Source organism: Acromyrmex echinatior, chromosome 4, assembly GCF_024713525.1.
Source record: "Acromyrmex echinatior isolate Ae372 chromosome 4, ASM2471352v2, whole genome shotgun sequence".
In the NCBI taxonomy this organism is placed as follows: Eukaryota; Metazoa; Arthropoda; class Insecta; order Hymenoptera; family Formicidae; genus Acromyrmex; species Acromyrmex echinatior.
In genome coordinates, this window is record NC_141855.1 from 11885776 (window position 1) to 11907822 (window position 22047).

Here is a 22047-nt window from a genome sequence, read left to right on the forward strand (position 1 = left end):
GATCCTTTATAACGAGTGTATCCTTTAATAACTTTAATACTTTTTTGTTATACGATGCGTTAATACATATAAGCTGTTAAGATTATGAATGCATTTGCTAAAATAAAAAAAGTATTCACATTTAAAGCGACATTAATTTTAGTATAATATTGTTTTTGGTTATCTTTCTTATAACACCAGGGTTTATGAAACCCTACAACTTTGTCACGCTATATCTCTGGACTGAATATATATTTCTTAGCTCAAAATGTGTGAAATTTATACATCGAAGTCAGACAAAGACAGATAAATATGAATCAAATAAATAATATTTTATTTTAAATTAATTACAATGCTTCAAAGAAATTTTATTGCAAAAATTTGAAAAAAATGACTACTTTGAATAAAGAATTCTCAAATTTTTTAATTTAATGTTCAAGCAAAAATTTGAATTTTTTTAGTTGATTTGAACAAAAAAAATAGTATAATATGAATCGCTAAAAAAAATATAATTATTTGAATTATCGAAAATCGACATTTTTTAAAAATCTACTTTTAAGTTTACAATTAATAAATAAAATTTTATTATTTGAACAATATAAAAGAATAATAAAGTAAGTAGATAAAGGATTGTACATATTTAAATATTATTATAGTATGTATAATTAAGTTTATTAAGATTTAGTTTAGAGAATGATGCAACATTCGCTCGAAAACAATAAATCCGCCCCGAGCGATCTCCGAAAACTGACAGAAATTATAAAATTTCTACTATTTATTATATTGAAATATAATTCTTTTTAGTTCTACATTTTCGTGTATTTACTTTTATATCATCCGAAACTCAATAAATTTAATAAAAAAACGTATATTTAACCATATATTTAATAAGAAATGAAGAGTACCCAGAATGTCGAAAACTTACAAGCTAATCACATGTGAGTCTCTCTTTGAATTTTCGTGCATTCTCACATCGAGAATAACGCAAAAAAAACCTTGCAAGCTTATCACATCTATGGACAGTTAAAATTTTTTTTCAGCCTTAATCCGAGTCTTCAAAGTATATTATAAAAAAATTACAGTAATGTAAAAAATCGCAGGATACGTTGAATATCATAGGATTGATGCCACCATGTTGACAAACACGATAAAATCTTATGGTTAACCTAACAAAAATGCAAAATCATAACATACATTGAGTCGTCAATTCAGATTTATATTGTGATACTAAGGTCGTAAGTTATCGAGACTCGTATTTGACTAATCTTTTGAGACAAGAAATCGCATGTAAGCCAAGTTCTAAATCGAGTGTCGTAAGGACAGATTCTTGCGAAACCGCAAACGACGATTCTAAGCAACAGGACGTCTGAGTCTGATCCTCAAGCAGAAAATCAGATTAAACAAAACTACGCATCAGCGATGTCTAAGTAGACTCGAAGGCGAAAGCGACCGAACCTGTTGAATCGCAACCTGTTGCAGTGGCTAAACAATTCAAAACAATTAATTCCGCTGATTTATCATCGACCGTATATTAATAATATGTAATGCAGAGATCGACGAAAATGAAAAGATTACGAAAAGCCAAGAAACATGTAATAGATCCATCGAAAAACATCAACAGCACAATGGAAACATCGACAATCGGCGTAATCATCGCGACTACAGCGTCAATAGAATTTTCAATGGCATTATCTCCAAAATTACTCGATATCCTACAGAAATCTAATTTAATACTAAATTTATTACTGAAAGTAATTAATTATTAACTTATTTGGAATACTAAATAAATACTAACAACAGTGCTTTTAGTATTTAAAATAAATAATTAATTATATTATACTATTTTCCAGTATTGCAGTCAATATTAGATTGTTGTAAGGATGTTCAAATGATCTGCAAGATGTTCTGCGTCTTTTCACTTGATTATAGAAATTACATCTATTACATAGATCGATAAGTCAGTGTAAATAACTTGCTTTCAGTAACAGACACAGTACATAAATCATTACACCCTTGTTTGTCAATGTTAAACGAAATGAATACTGTGTAAAGCCCATCACACACATAAAATGACATAACCTGAATAGCATAAGACTATTGGATCAATGAGTATCTTATAATAAATCAATATGACTTTATGTCGGATGCTCATTGATTCAGCGGTCTTATATTATGCTTTCCCAACACACACCAAGTTACATGTAACGCACATGTTGGTATATAATTTCCCATTCAACAATATAACCCTCCCATTCCCATATAACTATAATATAACATGTATGTTATATTACACATGTACGTCACATGCAACTTGGTGTTTGCTGAATTTATATCATTATATGTAAAGCCTATTCTACAAGTGTACAAGGATAATTGTAAGTGATTGTATTTGTAAAAATTCACTAATCACAATCAAATAATCTTTTCATATTCGACTGTGGTTGGTCAATTTTTACAATTACAATCATTTACAACCACGCCTATCGTAAAATAGATTTAATGAGCCTTAAACTGTAAACTTAATGAAAAGTATATGCTATAAGGCAATAGAAAAAGGGAATAACAAATGATACTCGGAAACGTATATTTTAGTATATACAATTTCTGATAGGTTGAAATCTTTTATTCTCTGTTCCTATTACTTTTTTGTGTTTAAGATTTTATTCTGTCTCTTGCTGGAAAGCAAGCACTAATAAAAATAAGCGGAAATGCAGACGCGAACTGCAACGTGAATTTTAATCAAAATACCGATAGCGCTCACCAACAATTGGGGAGGAGAGGTCGATTAAAATTCCGGTACCGTTCAAGGATCGATCGGTTTCAGCAAGCACAAGAGAATTCAAGACACAAGAGAAGTGTCTCGTCTTAAAGAGAATCCCGATTTCAACGTCGATCAGGATGTCAATGATTGTTGCGAATCAAACGCTACTCGTGCTATTGATAGCTCGCCGAAGTGAATTCGTGTTCAACTTGTCGAGAGCGTTGCTCGACCAAGTGTCAGTCTTGGAAATGAACGCAAACATCAACTATTATGTCGAGTTGAAGGTAAACGGAGACGTGAGCATCAATTTCCTGAACGTCCATCCGACTGTAGCGGGCGATACCTCTGATCTGAGATGGACGCCTTTAGCGTCACCGCAATCCACTTCCTCTGTACCAATTCACCAGCCATCGGCAGCACGTTTCCACTGTCGTACCAGTAACCCGAATCAAAAGGCTAATCTGAACGTGAGTTACAAAGCGAATTACAATGCGAGGCCGCAAATGGGAAACAGGAATATTCGCACGCGGATGAATCAACCGTTGATTTAGTCAGAGTACCGTTTGCTCGTCAACTCGGTACCGGGCGTTCTGGGACGCTGCCAGGTCGTCGAATATCAGCGAGGACTACAATTGCGTAAGCTACAATTACATGCCAACGTCAACGCCGGACGTTAAAGCCGCGCCAACCCGGACGTCAACGCTAGCCGGCGCCGTCGGATTAAACCTCGACTAGCCGATAGTGAATCCGCGTCATCGATCAACGTCCTCACTTTACCAATAATAATAATCCGACGATGAGAGTGGACGCTATCGTGATTTTGACGAAGCGTTAAACGGCTTCCTAATAGAGCAGTTGACAACGAAGCGTGTACAGCAGCACGATACCAACTATAACTCCTTTGTGGACAGCAAGGTGAGTTACAATGTGAATTACGGCAATTGTCATCAAAGGGTGGAACAGTGGAGCGACGGGATGCTGTCACGCGGTGTTAAAATGGAAGAAAGGATGATACGAGAGTAGCACAATGGAAGATAAGAAACAGTTTGGTGGTAAGAAACTTCGAGGCAGGCAACCGCAGAATGCAAGAACTGATAACTTGGCTCAGGCGTTTTCGACGGGTTAATCTGCGTTGCTTAGTTCGGTCGAGATGAACGTTCGTCGCGACGGATTACAGTAACGAGGGATCCACGTCGGGCATGACGTGGCTTTGATAAAATATATATTGCACCGGCGAAGCAGCTATGAGTAGCCAAGGGGTTGCAGACTGTAAAACGTAATTCATGATTACGCTATAAGAAAACATCGTTGGCGAGAATAATGGATGATTAGTGAAGCGCAAATCTAATAAGGCAAAATCAATGCTGTGTATAATGTAGTGGTAATGCAAATCACGCTATATCAATTAAATTCTTGCACTCCAGTCTCGGAACGTTCAACGTAACTGTAACAATTACAAAAGAAGATAACGCAAAAGAAAAAAGAAATTTATCTTTTTATATTTATGTTTTTATATTTATGACAGTATATCGCAAAATTCTACCATATGATACTAAAAATATAATACAAAATTCTACAATATCATAGCAGAGGAGTGAATAAACCTGCAGCATGCGTGCCACTAGTGCCTAAAGAAGCTCTGTCAAAGAAAAATTAAACAAATAAAAAATGACATAGTAAAATAGCAATCGTACTTCATTAAAATCTATTTTTTACACTTGTGGTCTCTGGCTGCGTTCGTTTGTTTGTTTTCGTGCTAAAGATATTAAGCTGATATTTTGTTGTGTTTTTGTCATATATAATAAAAATTTTGAGTATATTAATAGTTATCATGTAACTTTTTTTAGAGAATTCTATCCAATAGCCAAAGAATAAAGAAAATGCTCTAAGCGCAAAAATAAATTAAACAAATGCAATCTCTGATTAATATTTTGGTTTACGATTTATAACGATTTATAATTTACTTTAAAACGAACATAAATGGAAGTAAAAGAAAGAATTTATTGTTTGTTAAACAGTAGAAGTCATTTTACTGTAATGTAAGAGAAGAAAGTATAAGTAAAATTATATACTTATAGTTTTTTTAGTTAATTTATAACAGAGAGTGGCACATAAAAAATATCAATAAAAATCTTTACAATGGCTAACCAGACAAAAAGATTGACCTTTGTTATAATATATTTGGCATACTAAATTGTAATATCAACACATAGATAATGATGTGATTTTACACCGCAAAAAGAACAAATAATCTAGTTGAGAATTTATACTCTGTGCTTATAGTCGATTTTCATTTTAAATTACATTTGAAGAGCATCTTCATTCTTGCGCTGAAAGAAATTCCTTTGACAGATTTACGCGTGTCATTCGAACGGCAAAGTACAAACAAGAAAATAAATAAAAAACCATGTTGTGCGACTTATTTCTAGAATAATATTGGAATTACAAAATTTATGATAATATCGTAGAAAAGTACACGGACTCGCATTAATCTCAGTTATTTATTTGCTCATCAAAACTTTCGTATCTCCTAAGTTTATCTCGAAAGGGGACGCAGGTTAATATTCTTTGTAATTTATTATCGTGGTGGTGTAATGGTTCGGAGGGGCCATGACCCAGGATCTTCGAAAACTGTCTCAAATTTTAACAAAGTATAGAATGGTGCATTCATATCATTTTTTACTCTGACAAAAGGTAACCCCTGGGAATTTTCGTAGCCCTCTTTCCTATGAATCGTTCCCACGTGCGGAAAACATGCAGGATATATGACAGCTACTTCTCTTTCAAGAACATATATCTATTTATCAACTTCCAATAAAGATCGTAAGCCTTATTAAAATTCAATATAAAACTTTAAGAAATATTTAACAATCGTCCCAGAGATGTCTCTCAAATTTATCTATATCATACAAAAAGGTGCGCAGCTGCATAATACAGAACGATTAAATATGTATATCCGGGACATGTGACGAATTGTTACAATATATTTATCCGCAAAAAAATTGGCCACTGTACATTACATGTACACTACACATTACACTACACCATTACATTTTATTTTGTGAATATGTATATCTTCATTTATAGAAAATTATAGGTATCAGATTAACCTGACAAATTAAAAATCTCTAATTATACATTTTAGGAATGTATAATTTCGAGATTAAAACAAAGCTGGTATTTTCTTTATATATTAAAGAACTCTTTGATGACCTTGATCTTGACATATATTATAGAAGTGAGGGTACTAATCAACTTTTCCTTACAAATTAATCGAACGGTCTCTTATAGTTTTTGAGATATATTTATATAAAATTCATTTTCAAAATTTCATTATTTTCTGTACATGATACCTTGTATATGATAAATAGTGTACATACGCATTATATATAGAATCAAAATTATTTCAAGGTAGTATTTACATTTTATTACTACTATTAACCTTGTTAATAGTCAGCTATCAGATATTAGTTATGCGTCGTTGAATCGTCAACATGCGTCTTTACGAGTTCCTCAATGTTATCGATGATAAACTTAAATTATTTGATTGATCATCGTGTTATTCGTGAAATGTTAAATTATCCACAATGTAATTATTGCGTTTCATTAACGCGTGATGTAAACAAATATAATATTTCATTGTCACTCTGTGTAATTCTTTAGGAAAAATTGTTTCAATATACTGATTAACTATTCAGTAACTGATGATATTTCACAGTATATTGAAACACCTTTTCTTAAAAAATATGTACAAGAAGGAAAGAAACGATGCTGTAACTTTAAAATAAATGCATTATTTGGAACATAGTTTTCCAAAAGTCGTTTAAATCTTCAAACTATATATCGCTTATTTTTTTAACGATTAGACCACCATGATATACATTTTTAGAATAAGAACTTCAATTATTATCGAAAAAGTTATCGACTGGATAAATTTTTGTCGCGAGGTATTTTATTTAAGCACATAATTTATTATTTTATTCTCTCTCTTTTTTTCTCTCTCTATTACATTATTATTTTGTAGCTTTGTGTTGAATGGATCGATGTTAGCAGTGAGTCTCTTGAAGGAAAGGATAAAATTGTTGAAATAGACGAAGCGAAATTGAGAAAACAGAAATATAATAAAGGCCGCCTAGTTATTGGTCAATGGGTAACATTTGGAACAAGAATCTAAAAAATTATTTATTGAACCAGTTTCTAATCGTACTGCTGCTACTTTATTAAATGTAATTAAAAAATGGATTAAACTGGATACTACGATTATTTCTGATTATTGGAAATTATACAACTATTTGAAAAATGAGGATTATATTCATGAAACTGTGAATCACAAATATCATTTTGTCCAATTAGTGGAGCACACAGCCAGCATATGAGTGTAATACGAAACAATATTTCTTGATTTGACGTAAAAAAAGAACATTATATCAGTTATTTGAATTTATGTATATATAAAGAAGATTTGATTTTCATGAGCGTATTAATGGTTTTTGATATTATGGCTAAGTTATATTCATTATCAGACTAAAATCCATTTTATATTATAAAAAGTTGATATTTATTTTTTGATTTTTCTGCTCTGTTTCGTTACGTCCATATATATACTTTATCTATCGTACTCATATTATTCTCATTCATAGTAAGGCGGAAATTTAATAAATATATCCAATATATATTCTCTACCTTGCAGGGTCTGCCTAATTTTTTTGATATCTATTACTTTTAGTATATTGTAGATTCATTTATTTAATAAGGCGAAGATTTAATTTAATACATAAAATGTATGTGTATGTGAGCAGGTATACACCTAAGAGGATTGAACTGAACAATTATCTTATTTTATTAATAACTTGTTAATAATTTGTTAATAATGTTGATAAACAGTGATCAACTAAAATCTTTTAAACGTTACTCAAGATCATACGTTGCGAACATATGTCAAGATCGAGATTATCAAGATTTGTTTTTTATGATAAAGATTACTATTTTAATCTTTTATTTTTAAGGTAAGTATTAGTAAAATTGTACTTTAAATATCTTAGAAACTATAAGAGACCGCTGATTAATTTATAGAGAAAAATTAATTTATTAAGAAAAAGTTGATCAGTATCTTCACTTTTATAACATATATCAAGATCACGGTCATCGAATGCAATTAACAATAAGATAATTCAATTAACAATAAATTTAGCGAAATTTTGAAAAATTGTTTATAACAAATAATTTTCACAACTTTATGTAATTTTAAGTTACATATTATTCTTCAGATTTTGACCTTCAAAATAAAAAAATAATTTAATTTAATTTTATTATTATTATTATCTATTAATTATGTTAACTTTAAGCAAAGATACATTTTAATTTAAAGTACACTAAATCCACGAATACAGTTATGGAAATTTTGGGAATATCGATTAGAATTTAAAAAAGAATAAAAATGCGATTTAAAAAAATTATCTTTAACGTTTATATCTAGGTTTTAACAAATAGTTTTAAATTTTGATTTTGTATCATTTATGCAGAGATGGGAAATTACTTTTACCGTTACTTTTAAAACAATGATTTAGTAACGATGTTGCAATTTTTTATAACGATAACAATAACTAAAAGCTAAGGAAAAACTGAAAACTTTTAAAAAGTGAGATATCTAAAAAAGTAAATCATTAATTGTGATGCGCCGATTCGTTAAAAGTACCGAGGCGAAGCATCATAAGTAATAAATTACTTTTTTCAATAAATAATGCGTAATGATGACAAGTCACTTTTCAAAAATTTCCTAAACTTAATTTTTAATTAGTCATCGTTATCGTTATAAAATTGCAACATCGTTATCAAATCGTTATTTTAAGAAGAATGGCAAAAGTAACAGTAAAAATAACTTTCCATCCCTGCATTTATGTTTCATATTTTATGATGTCTATTAAAAAAATAAATTATTTTTATAATACGTAAAAATATCCAGTCTGAAAGGTCTATATATGTGAAAATCTAATGTGTAATCTTAAGATTAAAACTAGCCGAAGTAAGAAAAGCCACAGCGGATTAAAAGTAGTACGAGTAAGCGTATAAGTCGGACGTAAAGAGAGAGGTCAAGACTTTCCTCAATCCTTACTCTCGAGTAGATGATGACTGCGTCGTCGTACCGGAAAAAGTATGTGCAAGGAGTAAAAAAGGGCTCTGCAAGGAGTAAAAAGTAAAAAATCATTTTATTTCAGACGAATACGAAGCAAGTTGGTTACTGGTAAAAGCATCGAAAACCGTCTGTACTCCATATCGTAGCAACCTGACTTTGTGGATAATTCATGAAAAGCAAAAATGTTTTTTAGTCAACTTTCTCTCGACTCGACAAATGAATAGTTTCATCACACGAATAGTTTATCTCTGCAAAATCCTGATCCTTAATTTCGAGCGTTACGTACACGCGTTACAAATTAATGCTTTGTAGATAATTTAGGGAAAAAACAGTGTTCTGTGACGCTACTTTTTTCATCAATCGCTTGCTTTCTCATTGAAATTCCAATGAGTTTCCCAACTACATCGGATTTAATACGAGTACGCTTGTAAATTTACGAGTACATGCCGAAAACGGATGGCGTTAAATTAAAATCTTAAAAGTGAACAGCACGGAATAAAATCTTAGTGATAATATAATGCTCTCGTTTTAGGAATTCAAGTTGGTTTTGCGTAACATATATTTTATCTTTAAATTAAAACATTGATATTAACTTGGAATTAAATCATGAGCTTTAAATGAAAATTCTCGTGATACTATCAGACAAGGACCAAGCGTGTATCCGTACACGCATTACAGCCACGTAATGACGTTTATCTTGACGTTCATTTGTGGATTAACATTTGTGTAAGGGGCAAAAGCACATTGAGAAACGTCAAGGATATTTCCTTGATGTTTAATAACCATGCTATGCTAAAAGCGGAGAATAAGACGCTGCTCCGTTCTACTTCTCTCTCTCTCTCTCTCTGTCTCTCTCTCTCTCTCTCTCTCTCTCTCTCTCGCTCTCTCTCTCTTGCTCTCTTATACCTTTGGCGGCAATAACGTTCCTGCGAATTGTAACTGCATGCATATATACCTCGAAACGAGATTTGAGGTTGAGATACATCTTGTGCAAGACACGTCATTCATATTTTCCAAAATTCAACGAAAATCTTAAACACTTTCGAGAAACAGAATATTATCATTTCCAGAAGTTGATATTTCTATTGAAAAGTGTAAAATTATAAACACATTTTACAAAAATAAAAATTACAACAAATTATTAATTTAAATTATGTTTCATACTTTTAATAGTCGACAATATTTCATAAAATAATGTTTTATCGCTCTGTCATTTTTCCTGAAAAGAAATATATATTATATGAAAGACATTTTTACACGTATAAGATAGTCCGCATGAAATCGCGAAGGCAAAGGAAGAACAATAGGGATAGAAGTAAAAGCGGCGAAGGGAAGAAGTGACATGGCGAGAGAAATGCGATCGAACTTCGTTCAAAACTTTATCTTTGAGAATAGAATAGAGGAATTGAAACGTCGAATGTATGTATGGTAGCTCGGAACGAAAAACACTCGGCATTCCTTTCAAGCAAGATCAAACTCAGATCCGATCAGATCTCCACACGAAAGGCTGAAACTCTATTCGAAGGAACAATAATCCGTGCCCAGCTTTTGCGCTTCTACAACAGAAGGAACAAAAAGATGGAACGTAGCCTCGACTTGCCTCACAGTCTATACAAGGGCATTTTATTATCGATATTACGATCTTTATGACTGTAAACATCGTAAATACGCTCAAAATGTCATCTCAGGCGTAGATGCGTTTGTCTTTATAATATCCGCCTGTTGGAAACATGGCCCTTGAACGAATAGCCGAAGTGGGTCACAGCGAAACAAAAAAAATGTTTCTTTGTTCATTAATTTCACTACCATCTTGTTCTATTCCCCTAAGCAAAACCTTCTAGATTTCCACGTCGCTTATGCAACCATGACGACTCATAAATGTATTATTCTCTTCATGAGTCGCATTAATGCGCAGTCAAGAGGAAAATTCTGACTAGGATTTTACTCAAAATTACAAAGAGATTCATTTTAACGTTTTAATATTTTTTTCCACTTGAAAATAAAAATCGGTTAAAAATTCATCTGACATTTGATATATTGTTATTAAGACCATTAGAGAATTTATGCGATGGCTCGCATAATCATGGATTTAAATCCCCATCATTATCGTCATCATTATCCATCCTTCTCGCATTTCAACCGCTTGCCGTCGAAAACACGCAAGTATACCAAACCATTCCGTAAATAAAATTACCGTAAAATTTATGTTGACGTTATATAATGTTACACGACACATTAATAAGACGAAATAAGATGTTACACGATTTTATCTTCCGAGACTTCTCAAGAGAACGTGGCGGCCAAATACTGTCCCCGAAAGTGTAAAAACGGAACCGTTCATAATGGCATTTAAAGAGTAACCATAATTTCACGAGAAGGAGGACACGATGTGTCTAATGTACGACCATGAATTGACCTACATCGTCTCGCCAAATAATCTGTCTATTGGATATTAGAAAATGGATTTCGCGCAACTGCTTTCATCGTTTTTATTGTTTGAACGACGAATCGACATTCCTCCGCACGAACTTCCATTCGTCGAATTGCAGGAAGACACACCAGCAGTTTCCATTTTCTTCCTCCTAGCACCAATCTTTGCTCGCTTTCGGTAATACGAATTTTACGATTTGATCTCTCTCTCTCTCTCTCTCTCTCTCTCTCTCTCTCTCTCTCTCTCTCTCTCATAAATATATATATATACACATATATATATATATATATATATATATGTACTAGTACGCTCGCCTTCGGCGGCTCTTAGAGCTCCGTCCGGTGTGATGGTGCATCAGTCGCGCAAACATGATTTCACTATCGCGACCATAACATTATGATATCGTTAGGTCTTTTATTGCATCTCTTTCGCGTTTTTCTCGTTTGAGATATTTTTGCCCGCGCATGCTCTCCGCTCTCGTTTCATCTCAGAGAAAAAAGCTGACGCTGCGTGTGCCTGATCTATTACTCTCCACGATGTAGCCTGCCCTTATCATCCGGACTTTATGATGAAAAACGTCGTCTGAGATTCCGACACCGTAGATGCTCCGCAACTCTCAGAGTATAATTCTATTTTGATAAAAATAATAATATATTTCGACATTTTAAGTAATATGGATTGTATTATTGGTTTCATATCCGTAACAAGCTTATTTTTCAATCGTACAATAACATTTTAAAATACAAAAATCTTTTTAAATAAAATGTTTTAGATTGTATTTTAATCTTTTTTTTTTTATCAAATATTGATTTAATTCATAATCAAGAATACTAATCGTTTTAACTATATAGACTGTTCTTATGACCAAATTCTTTATTTATTGGACCAGAATTCTAATTATTTATAATTATAATTTATAATTAAATATGGACTTGTTTTAGGTACATGGCCATCGTGAATCCTTTGAAACCACGTATGGGGAAAAAGGCGACGTTGTGCGTTGCAATCATAATTTGGATCATCGCGGCAATTTTATCTTTACCGATGTTACTTTTCTACACCACGTACACTCAGAACTTCATGAATGGCGAAGTCCGCGTCGTCTGCTACAGCGATTGGCCGAACACAGACGATAATGGACTCAGCTACGATGAATATTTGTAAGCCAAACGTTTTAATAATGAATACATACTATATTTGTAAAATTTATTCCTTAATTATTTCTATATATTTGCATTCGTCTTTCACAAAAATTCACAATTTCCCTAATCTAATCGATTTGTTTCTATTATTATTATTATTATTGTGCAGATATAAGTAAGGCTTCTTTATTTCAATTTTGATCGAATACTAAACAGTAACGTGTTTAAGATCGTCTGAATACCTCGCAAAAATCCACAATGCGTTCGCGTATACAATATAAGTTATTGTAGTTAAACATAATTACATTCGCGTTTTTTATAGCGTACAATTAAGTCGCGAAAGATAAAAGCGTCACTTTCCGAAGACCCATAAAAGTGTCGTTACCTCATATACACATACAAATCCACGCAATACTATTACACCGTTTATAATTTACGATCGTTAAACGATTGCGCCTGCCGGTCATGACCAATTGCAATTGGTTTGTCTCTCACGTACATGAATGTGTCTTGCAGTGTGTGCCATGCATATTGCGCTGTCCTAATGAGTCTCTCATTTTACTATGAAGTGTTTCCAGGTACTGCGATAAGAGACGCGATAAACCGAGCTAATAATACCTTCAATTCGATGCATCGTAAATGTATCGCGTGCCTTCAAAATACTTACTCCAATCACGCGCGATTAAATCTTTCAACCTTTGATCGGATTGTAATTACAGATGAAAATCTGAATTGTGTTCCACATTTGCGTCCGCTTCGTACGATCGTCCATTAAGATAAGTCCGCGAAAACGTACTCGCCGAGATAACGTATTCGCTCCGGAGCGTGTGCTGTTTCCTAATTGAAAGATTCAGACAGTATACCCAAAACTCGGTGCTATCATGCTATCGTGCATAGCACGACATGTAAAATCACTTAAATCACGCATAGGCGACGCCCATAGTACGATAGGAGAATTCTAATCCTGATATAAATGACGTTTTGAACAGTTGTTCCCAAAATAACTTATGTTTAATCCAAGTTCGCGTGATTCTATCCATCGTTCTATAATCTCTAGCCTAAGAATCTCTTCTATTCTGTGATTAGAAGATTCGCACGACACGAAGCTTTCCCATATTTCGCCCCTCTCCTCTTTACTTATTCGAAGCGTAACAAGAGTATAGTTCCAAAGCACATTTCTTCATCAATAGCTCGATATAAAAGTATTTATTAAATTAATTTTTCGAAATTTTATACATACATCAATTATAAGCTTATAATTAGTACGCTTAGTATAACAACAAAGCGATACATATCGACAAATAATATCGTTTAAAGAAATGGGAAAATTTATGTTACTACATGTAAAATTCATTATAAGCCACACCTTACAAAGGTGTGGTTTATAATGCAATTATATAACGATAATGTTCTATAATTATCATACATTGCTTCAAGCGTGTTAAATTAATGAAGATTAATTGCGGTCGTTCTGAAATTATCAGGACTGTAAATAATGACTGTAAATAATAAGAATAAATGAATAAACAAATATTGCATACATAAATAAGAAATACAATATTTATTTTTACATCTATTCTTTACATATCAAGTTATTTGGAAAAAAGAAAAGTTAATCACAAAAAAAGTAAAAAATTTAAAAATGGAGAAAAAATTAAAAATAAGGATTTTTTTTTATTTCGAATTAGTCATCCAAATTTATATATTATTTTACACATATATTATTTTAAGAACATTCATAACCATTATGAATTAATGCTAAACGTTTATCGTCCATGACAACTTATCTGCTCTAGAATGTGCACAATTTTATTAAATGCGATTTCGTATTTGAGTCAATCTACATATAATCTTATATAATATAATCTTATATAATATAAGATTAGCTTACTTTTCCTCGATATTCTTAAAATTTTTCGAATATATTTTCTTCTTTCGGGCGATATGTTTCCAAGCATAATCTAATCCTCGCGTAATCCAAATTTGTATAAATATCAGTATTATTGTAGCGGAAACAAATTTGTACAAATATTAGTATCATTGTAACAAATAACGCCATTCATCGTTTCTCGAATATTCTGCTTTGCTACTGGATTTGCTCATTCACCACTGTCGAAAGCCGACGATTAAAGCTTTTACGGACCTCCACAATTTAAATTCGCATAAAGTATTCTAAATTGGAACTACGCGAGTATAATCTGATGAATTTATGCATCAGTAGTTTTTATTCGTTCGGTATAAACACCGGTTTTCCAAGCGTAACGTGGAATCGGAAATTTCGATTGTTGTATAATAGCTTGCGACACCTCGTAATCTGATTGCAGCGAACGCGATAATCCATTGATCAATTCATTATCGTTTGTTAATAATCCTAATGCTAAGTGCGTTTCAACGTCCTCATCATGACGAGCTGAATGCTCCGTTAGAAAATTAACAGCCGTTAGCATCGCTTTCGGATTGTCATAATTAACATAATTAATGCATGTAAATAGGATTATATCCGCAAAAATTACGGTGTTGGCCACTAACGATAAAAACACGAGATTTTTGCTTGATAATTTACTATGTCTCTTAGACTTTTAATGCAAATTAAACTAATTGGCTGCGTAATAAATGATTACATTTTCTTTCTTTCTTAAAATACCGTTCGCGCAATACTCTAATAAACTTTTAAAAACTCGTAAACTTACTTTAAAATTCCGCTTGCACTCTATCTTAAATTCCGACGAAAGTTTGTAACATATATATTGTGTGTAATTTATTTAACTGTTCCCTCTCCATAAATTTCACATTGCAAGTCGTTATATCCGGCTACTAAAGGTTAACGACAATTACATGATTATCATTAGCCACGTACGTACCTACATGTAAATGATTACACACGAGTTTTCATGTTCGAAACGTGAGTTCAATTTAACTCACCTGTCCAATTACGACTTGATAATGCCATCAATAACTTGATCAACAAACAACATCAAACATGCACATTAGTCGGTTCATTAAGTCTAATAATATGTGCACTCGCATAATATCAGCCACCATGACTGGTGCATCATGGCCGAATCGGCCATGTATTATTTTCATTCGGCGTTGAATTGGCACATATGAATTTAGCATGCACAAAGAAGTTACGCGCCACGATACTTCTGAATAAAAATGTGCCCGCAAGACCGCGATATCATGTTATTTTCATTCTCCCTTTGAGCATAACGTCATTGCCTTTCGCATCATCCAATGTAAATTTATGTTGAAAGTGCTATACACGAATGTAACACCTACGACTCCTCAAATATCAGTTAAATTTGATTGTCTAAACCACAAATGAGGTGAAACGTACGTGCAATTGCGAAATATCCGCATGTGTGATGAATTTCATAATAATAGATTTATTAATAAATCAATCGCTTTCGATTATAATAATTCTAAAATCGACGTTTCAAAAACCTGTGTTAGTCTATTTTCGGATTTCCATTTTTAATTTTCGATTTTAAGAGAATGTAATTAAATCTGAAATTCATTTCTGTTAAAGAAAAGTAAAATTAACTAGGAAGAAAAGTGAAATTAACTGGAAAAAATAAAATCTTTCTTGTCTGTTTAAATCTTTTAAAACTGTTAAAGCACGGAGGTAGCACTTTAAGGTTTGATGTCAACTTAATAATGAAGCCTTGAGCACTCTCTATAGAACAGAAAGATTTAGTTTCCTTAAAGAATCTTAGAAGAAAGTACGCGATTCCTGAAACACTTCGTAGAATAGATATCGATGCTCGATATTACGCCAAGTAAATTTGTTCTTATGAGTAGGCGATATAAATTTAATTGACTTTCAGGTACAACGTTATCTTCATGATATTGACATACTTTTTACCAATCGGATCCATGACGTTTACTTATGCCAGGGTCGGCCTGGAATTGTGGGGTTCGCAAAGCATTGGAGAGGCCACAGCCAGACAACTCGAAAACATTCGGAGCAAACGGAGGGTATGTATAAAATGAATTAATATCCGCACATAGTTTAGACTGAAATTGCTTTCGTCTCACGATCGAAAGATGATTTAAAACGAAAAGGCACGTATGTGACATGAAAGTATTTACGCGATTAAGTTCTTCTCTCTCCCTCTTTTTCTCTCTCCCTATTTTTTTTTTCATCTCGACAATAGATAATATTTAATCAGAAAGGGAATAAAATCATTGCTTTTAAATACTTCATGAACGAAGAAATGGATGTTAATAAACTTCATAAACTCATGTTGGAAATTGTTACACACTTCTTGTGTCTTTCGATGACGTTTAAGTAATTAAAGTGCAGTGTCGTGTCAGTACTTGTAACGTATTTACACGAAGTGATGCAACTGATTGTGAGTAATCTCGCGCACGTTCTTTATCTTACTCTCTCTCACCCAGTCAAAACCGATATACGAACTATTTCAATTAATTAAGTTTAGATGGAACTTTAGACAATTTCAGTTCACGTTCTAGTCTTTTGTTCGTTGCCGTAACATGCTGAGAAAGAAATAAATATTGCCTCACTTCCCTTAGAAGATGCTAAATAAATCATAAATATTTCATATTCACAAAAGGAATTCTGTAATTATTACAACAGTGCATCTTACGTCTAATTATCTCGTCAATCAATTCAATATCCGTTGAATATCCATTGAAAATAGCATTACACGTTTATTAGCACATTGCACAGCAAGAAACTATCGATAGTAATCATATAATGCATTTCATAGTTATTCCCTTCAATATTTTCAAAATTTTTAATGAAAAATTATTGGCAGTTGATTTTTGCGTGAATACCCTCCCTTAAATGTTCAGGATCATATCCTAGATAATATTTGTTAAGTTCAAGGCCACACATTGGAAATTATTTCTCTTATTTTCATTTTTATACTAAAAATTCATTTTTACGTAAAAAATGAAAATAAGAGGAACAATCTCCAATAATCTTGATTTCGATAAATATTATTCAGGACATAATTCTAAACAACATTCAAAAGGTTTTAGTCGTCGGCTAATATCTCTTTATGCAACCTTTAAACAATTATTCAAGATCACCAAAAGATAGTCCTTCATAACCCCTACAACTTTTATTGGAGTCATTTTCCCTGAAAGTGCGTACTTTTGGAGATTATAGGAAGGTCCTATTCTTTTCGAATACCCTGTATAATATTTGTAATATACAGTTATAAGAGCAACACTGAGAAACAGTTTTAAATTTTAGTTATTTAGAGTGGGCCAATTAATTACAATTAGACGATTAATGATATGAGTATGCTATTTATATAGCATTTCATCCTTGTTGATTATCAAATATCTATACAACGATAAATAATGCTCACGTGAATCGAACTGCGACCAAGGATTATATTTATATTATATTTACATTATACAAAGAAAATATTAAAGTACATAAAAAATACAATGTTAAGTACACGGACATTGAAAAAATAAAAATTTATTTTTCAAAAAAAACTTTATAACAATGAGAAAAGTTTAACTTTTTGACTTATATTTTTCCTATATATTACATGAAAGATATCCAACAAATTAAAATATGGATTTTACGATCTAATTATTTGTCAAATTTTTTTTCAAAAAAATGGAAAAAAAAATTTTTTTATTAATTTATTTTTACACTGTTAAATTCAGCATTAAAAATAACATAAAAGTACATATTTTCAAAATTTTTAATGAAAGATTATTAGTAGTTAATTTTTGCGTGAATGCCATACCTTAATGCAATTATTATTATAGATTATTATAAATTATATATGTTTTCGGAGAAGAGACATATAGCATCTGCCATTTACGAATATTAGGAAGGTTGCGTGTTAATTATGGCAAATGATGTAAACCTATATCAACTGCAAATGTGAACAATGCTACATAATCGACTAATACACATACATCAAATTCAGAAATTCAGAGAATACGCATATAAACGGCATTAAGATTCATATAAAACGATAATATTCAGCAGCTGATGATATTGCCTTTATCCAACCCTCATAAACTCGGCTTATCAGCTCCGTTTTAGTAGCTGCGGGGAATCCAATGATTTTCTTCTCTTATGAATAACATCAGCGATTCTCCAATAATATCCATAGCAACGAGATCCATAGTTACACGCAAAAAATCCGAAATACATCTTTGTCTTTTCTTATCATAATAAATCATTATGGTAATTTTTACTGCCTGTATGATGAATGTATGCGCAGACTTTCAGATCGCGAAGACCTTTTATAGCTAAAACCAAGTACCCATTTTACCGCGCTGGCAGAAAAATTATACAATAGATGTACAGAATGTTCAGAGTTCAGAGTTCAGAGATAAGATACACAATTTTTTGGATGTAGACTGAATATGAAAGTAGAAATTTTACTGTAATAGTAAGGACAATAAAATTAATTTCAAGCATCATACATTTTTCGCAAACATCTACAAGCATTTTAAAAAGTTGTATCTCAATGTTACTAATAATTTTTTTCTGTTTTCCTTTCGTCCAATTTTCTTCACTGCGAAATGAAAAAAATGTGATTACAACGCAACGATGCTTCATTCGATTTGAGTATGAAAGCGTCCGCTGAAAAATGTCTTCCTAATTAGTCTTAAACGCAATGTGCAATGACTATTTGCAAGCTTAACGAGCAAAGATCGCAAGTGTACGTGAGATATTCCGAGTCATTATCCTGCTACCATGAATCTCAGAGAAGGCAGCTCAAATCTAAAGTCTGGTCATAATTCGTAATTAGACGAGTCCCGGTCTGCATCTTCATGGGCTTCCATTTCCGACACTTAGACTTTAACTCTCTCAACTTTCGGTCAATAAAGTTTGAGAGGAAAGTCATCTATCCTCTACAGACAGTAACACACTGGAGTGCTTAGTTGATTTTTGACCACAGAAAAAGAGAAAAAGAGAAAAAGGGAAGAGAAGTGGCCTCCGGGGGATGATCCCTTTGTTTCAGAGAAAAAAATGTGTATTTTAACATGTTAGTGATACATGCCGGATATCGATTGCCTATAAAAGCGTTTATTGTCTACTATCGTTTGTGATCTGTGTTTCGAACGGAGTGAAAAATGATTAGATATAAGTTTCCATTTTTCGGTCAACGCTGCCTCTATTTTATTCTTGCAAATATTGCAAGAATAAAAGCTGCAACTTTTTAAATAGGATATGATAAATTATGTGAAATAGTGATAAATGTAATAAATGTTTTTTTAATATTTAAATTTTGCACGATAATATATATATATATATATATATATATATATATATATATATATATACACGCGATTTAACCGCACATAATTAATGTTGAGATACTATCTAATCGAGTAGAGTGATTGCGGAGAAGAGAATAAATGGAATGTAATTATCGGATATAAAAATGGTCGTCCTAAATGGACGTAATGAATTCGCAACGAAGCGATCGATACGAGTGCAAGAAGAATAATTGCATATTTTCTCGAATATTTATACTGTAAAAGAGATTGAATTCTTAATTCGTCTCTGCTAATTACGCACAGCTGTGTATATAAATTACAAATGCATGATATATATATATATATATATATATATATATATATATATATATATATTCCTAATGCATTTCTCGTTGAAATCTTCTTAATAGAAACATGTACAATTTAAAAACATTTGATACTAATTCAAAAAATTATTAAATTATAATTATTGATTAATTATTAAACTGAATTTTATATAGTTACATTCTTTTTTATACTCTTCAAAGAAATGTTTAATATTAGAAATTACATTGGCACTGACTTTCCTGAAATTTACGTCTATTACAAAAACATAATTGTAGTAATTAATCATTGTAACAACCTTGCCTTTTAAGTACTCAAAGACACTAAAGTGTAATAAAAATAATAAAATTATAAAATTCAGTTTAATAATTGAAAACAGTAAAGCCACGACTTAACCTATCATTTGAATTTTAATTGCTCAGCTTTCTATCTTTAAAGAAATTCAATTTTTTATTAAAAATTACTTATTTTGAGTACTAAATAACAGTGCTTTTATAACTCAAAATAAATAATTAATCATTACTTTTCAATATTAAATTTCTTTAAGCATTGCTTTTAGTTATGATTTAGATTTCGAAGTCTATTCTAAGTCTTATTTGCTCATAGTGTACGAATAAAGTAATAACTTAATTCTATTCATTGTTTAAAAACATTACTATAATATAAAAGTTATATTTGAAAATATTATTATATAAAATAATCCCAAAATATAGGAAGCAAGAATTTTATGTTACAATGCATAATTTGATCAAAATGTTAAATACACGATCATAAAACACTTCTCAATACTCTGTTTTAAACAATCTATAAAATTTCTTCACTACTATAATTCTTCTTAATTAATAAAAGAAAGAAATAACGCATCTACATTTAATTAAACGCGGAGGATTGTAACGATAATTAGTAGAATCTAGTTAAGCGGGTCTCCTCGATATATTCAAGTAGAGATTGGATTTCGATTAAATGACAAAAGACGTCTGCTCTATCTCGTCGCGTAATACGAGTATAGAATATGTAGTTTTAGTCTACAATAATTGGACAAATGATCCGTACCTGTAGACTGTCGTAACAGACTTTTGCATAACATATAGGGGAGACCGGGGTCAGTTGAATATAGGTAAGTAGAATAATCGAGGTTACATTAAAAACAAAAACGCGAGACATGCGTAAACGTGTCTGAGCACGCAACAGCAACTGCCGCTAAGTCTGCTGTAACATCTTGTTGCGAACACATCTATGATAGAAGTTATACCACAATTTTAAAAAATCGTACTAAGTAAATATTTTTATTGTTAAAGTTTTGGTTTTACTATTGTATATGATTGTCTGAGATATTTGATTTTTATTTAGATAGTTCTTACTTAATAAAGTCCAACAGATTTTTTTGTCTATGTGTCTCCGTTATCGTATTATTATCGTATATTGTTAATATTTTTAAAAAATGAATGAATGGGGATAGTAGACTAACAGCATGGAACTGTATGACTTATTTAGTGACGATTCTTATAATACTTACTCAAAATTTTATTCCTTTAAAGAGGTTTTCCTCAGTGATAAATATTATAAGTTTAGTTTCCTCATGTCCAATCTCGAAAAGACTTATTCGACGTGTTTTTGCACGAAATGAACAAATTACAAAAAGAAGTATTGCTTGCCCTGCGAATGTTTGTGTTTAAAATATAATTTTATAAAAGTTTTATTAATATGTAACCAAAGATGTAGCTTAAAATACATTAATCTTTATTTTAATAATCTTAATCGAATTACTCCGGGGTTAGTTGAATCAGATGGAATGCATTAGAAAAACGCATTTTTTTCATATTAGTTATCAGTTTCCCCTTATTATTAAAATATTATTAAGTAGTCAAATATATGTAGTAACTGGTGTAGAATTCATTTTTTTGATAAGTCTCAATTTTGTCTGTAAAAATTCGAAACTGAAAAATGAGTCTATTAGCCCCGGTCTTCCCTAATGCATAAGAGAATCAACCAATCAGAATATTTCCTTTCCTTCCATTTTACGGAAAAAAGGAATTTTAATTGGTTGATT

The 22047-nt window shown here is 31.6% G+C and overlaps 1 protein-coding gene across 2 annotated transcripts in view; it reads left to right on the forward strand.

Annotated features, from left to right (window-relative positions):
- Positions 1 to 22047, forward strand: part of LOC105146519 (tachykinin-like peptides receptor 99D) — a 103276-nt gene that overhangs the window by 65752 nt on the left and 15477 nt on the right. For both annotated transcript variants that reach the window (XM_011056833.2, XM_011056834.2), the window contains exons 3-4: positions 12246 to 12464; positions 16274 to 16424. In XM_011056833.2, the coding sequence (XP_011055135.2) occupies positions 12246 to 12464; positions 16274 to 16424 (370 nt within the window). The remainder of the gene's footprint in view (positions 1 to 12245; positions 12465 to 16273; positions 16425 to 22047) is intronic.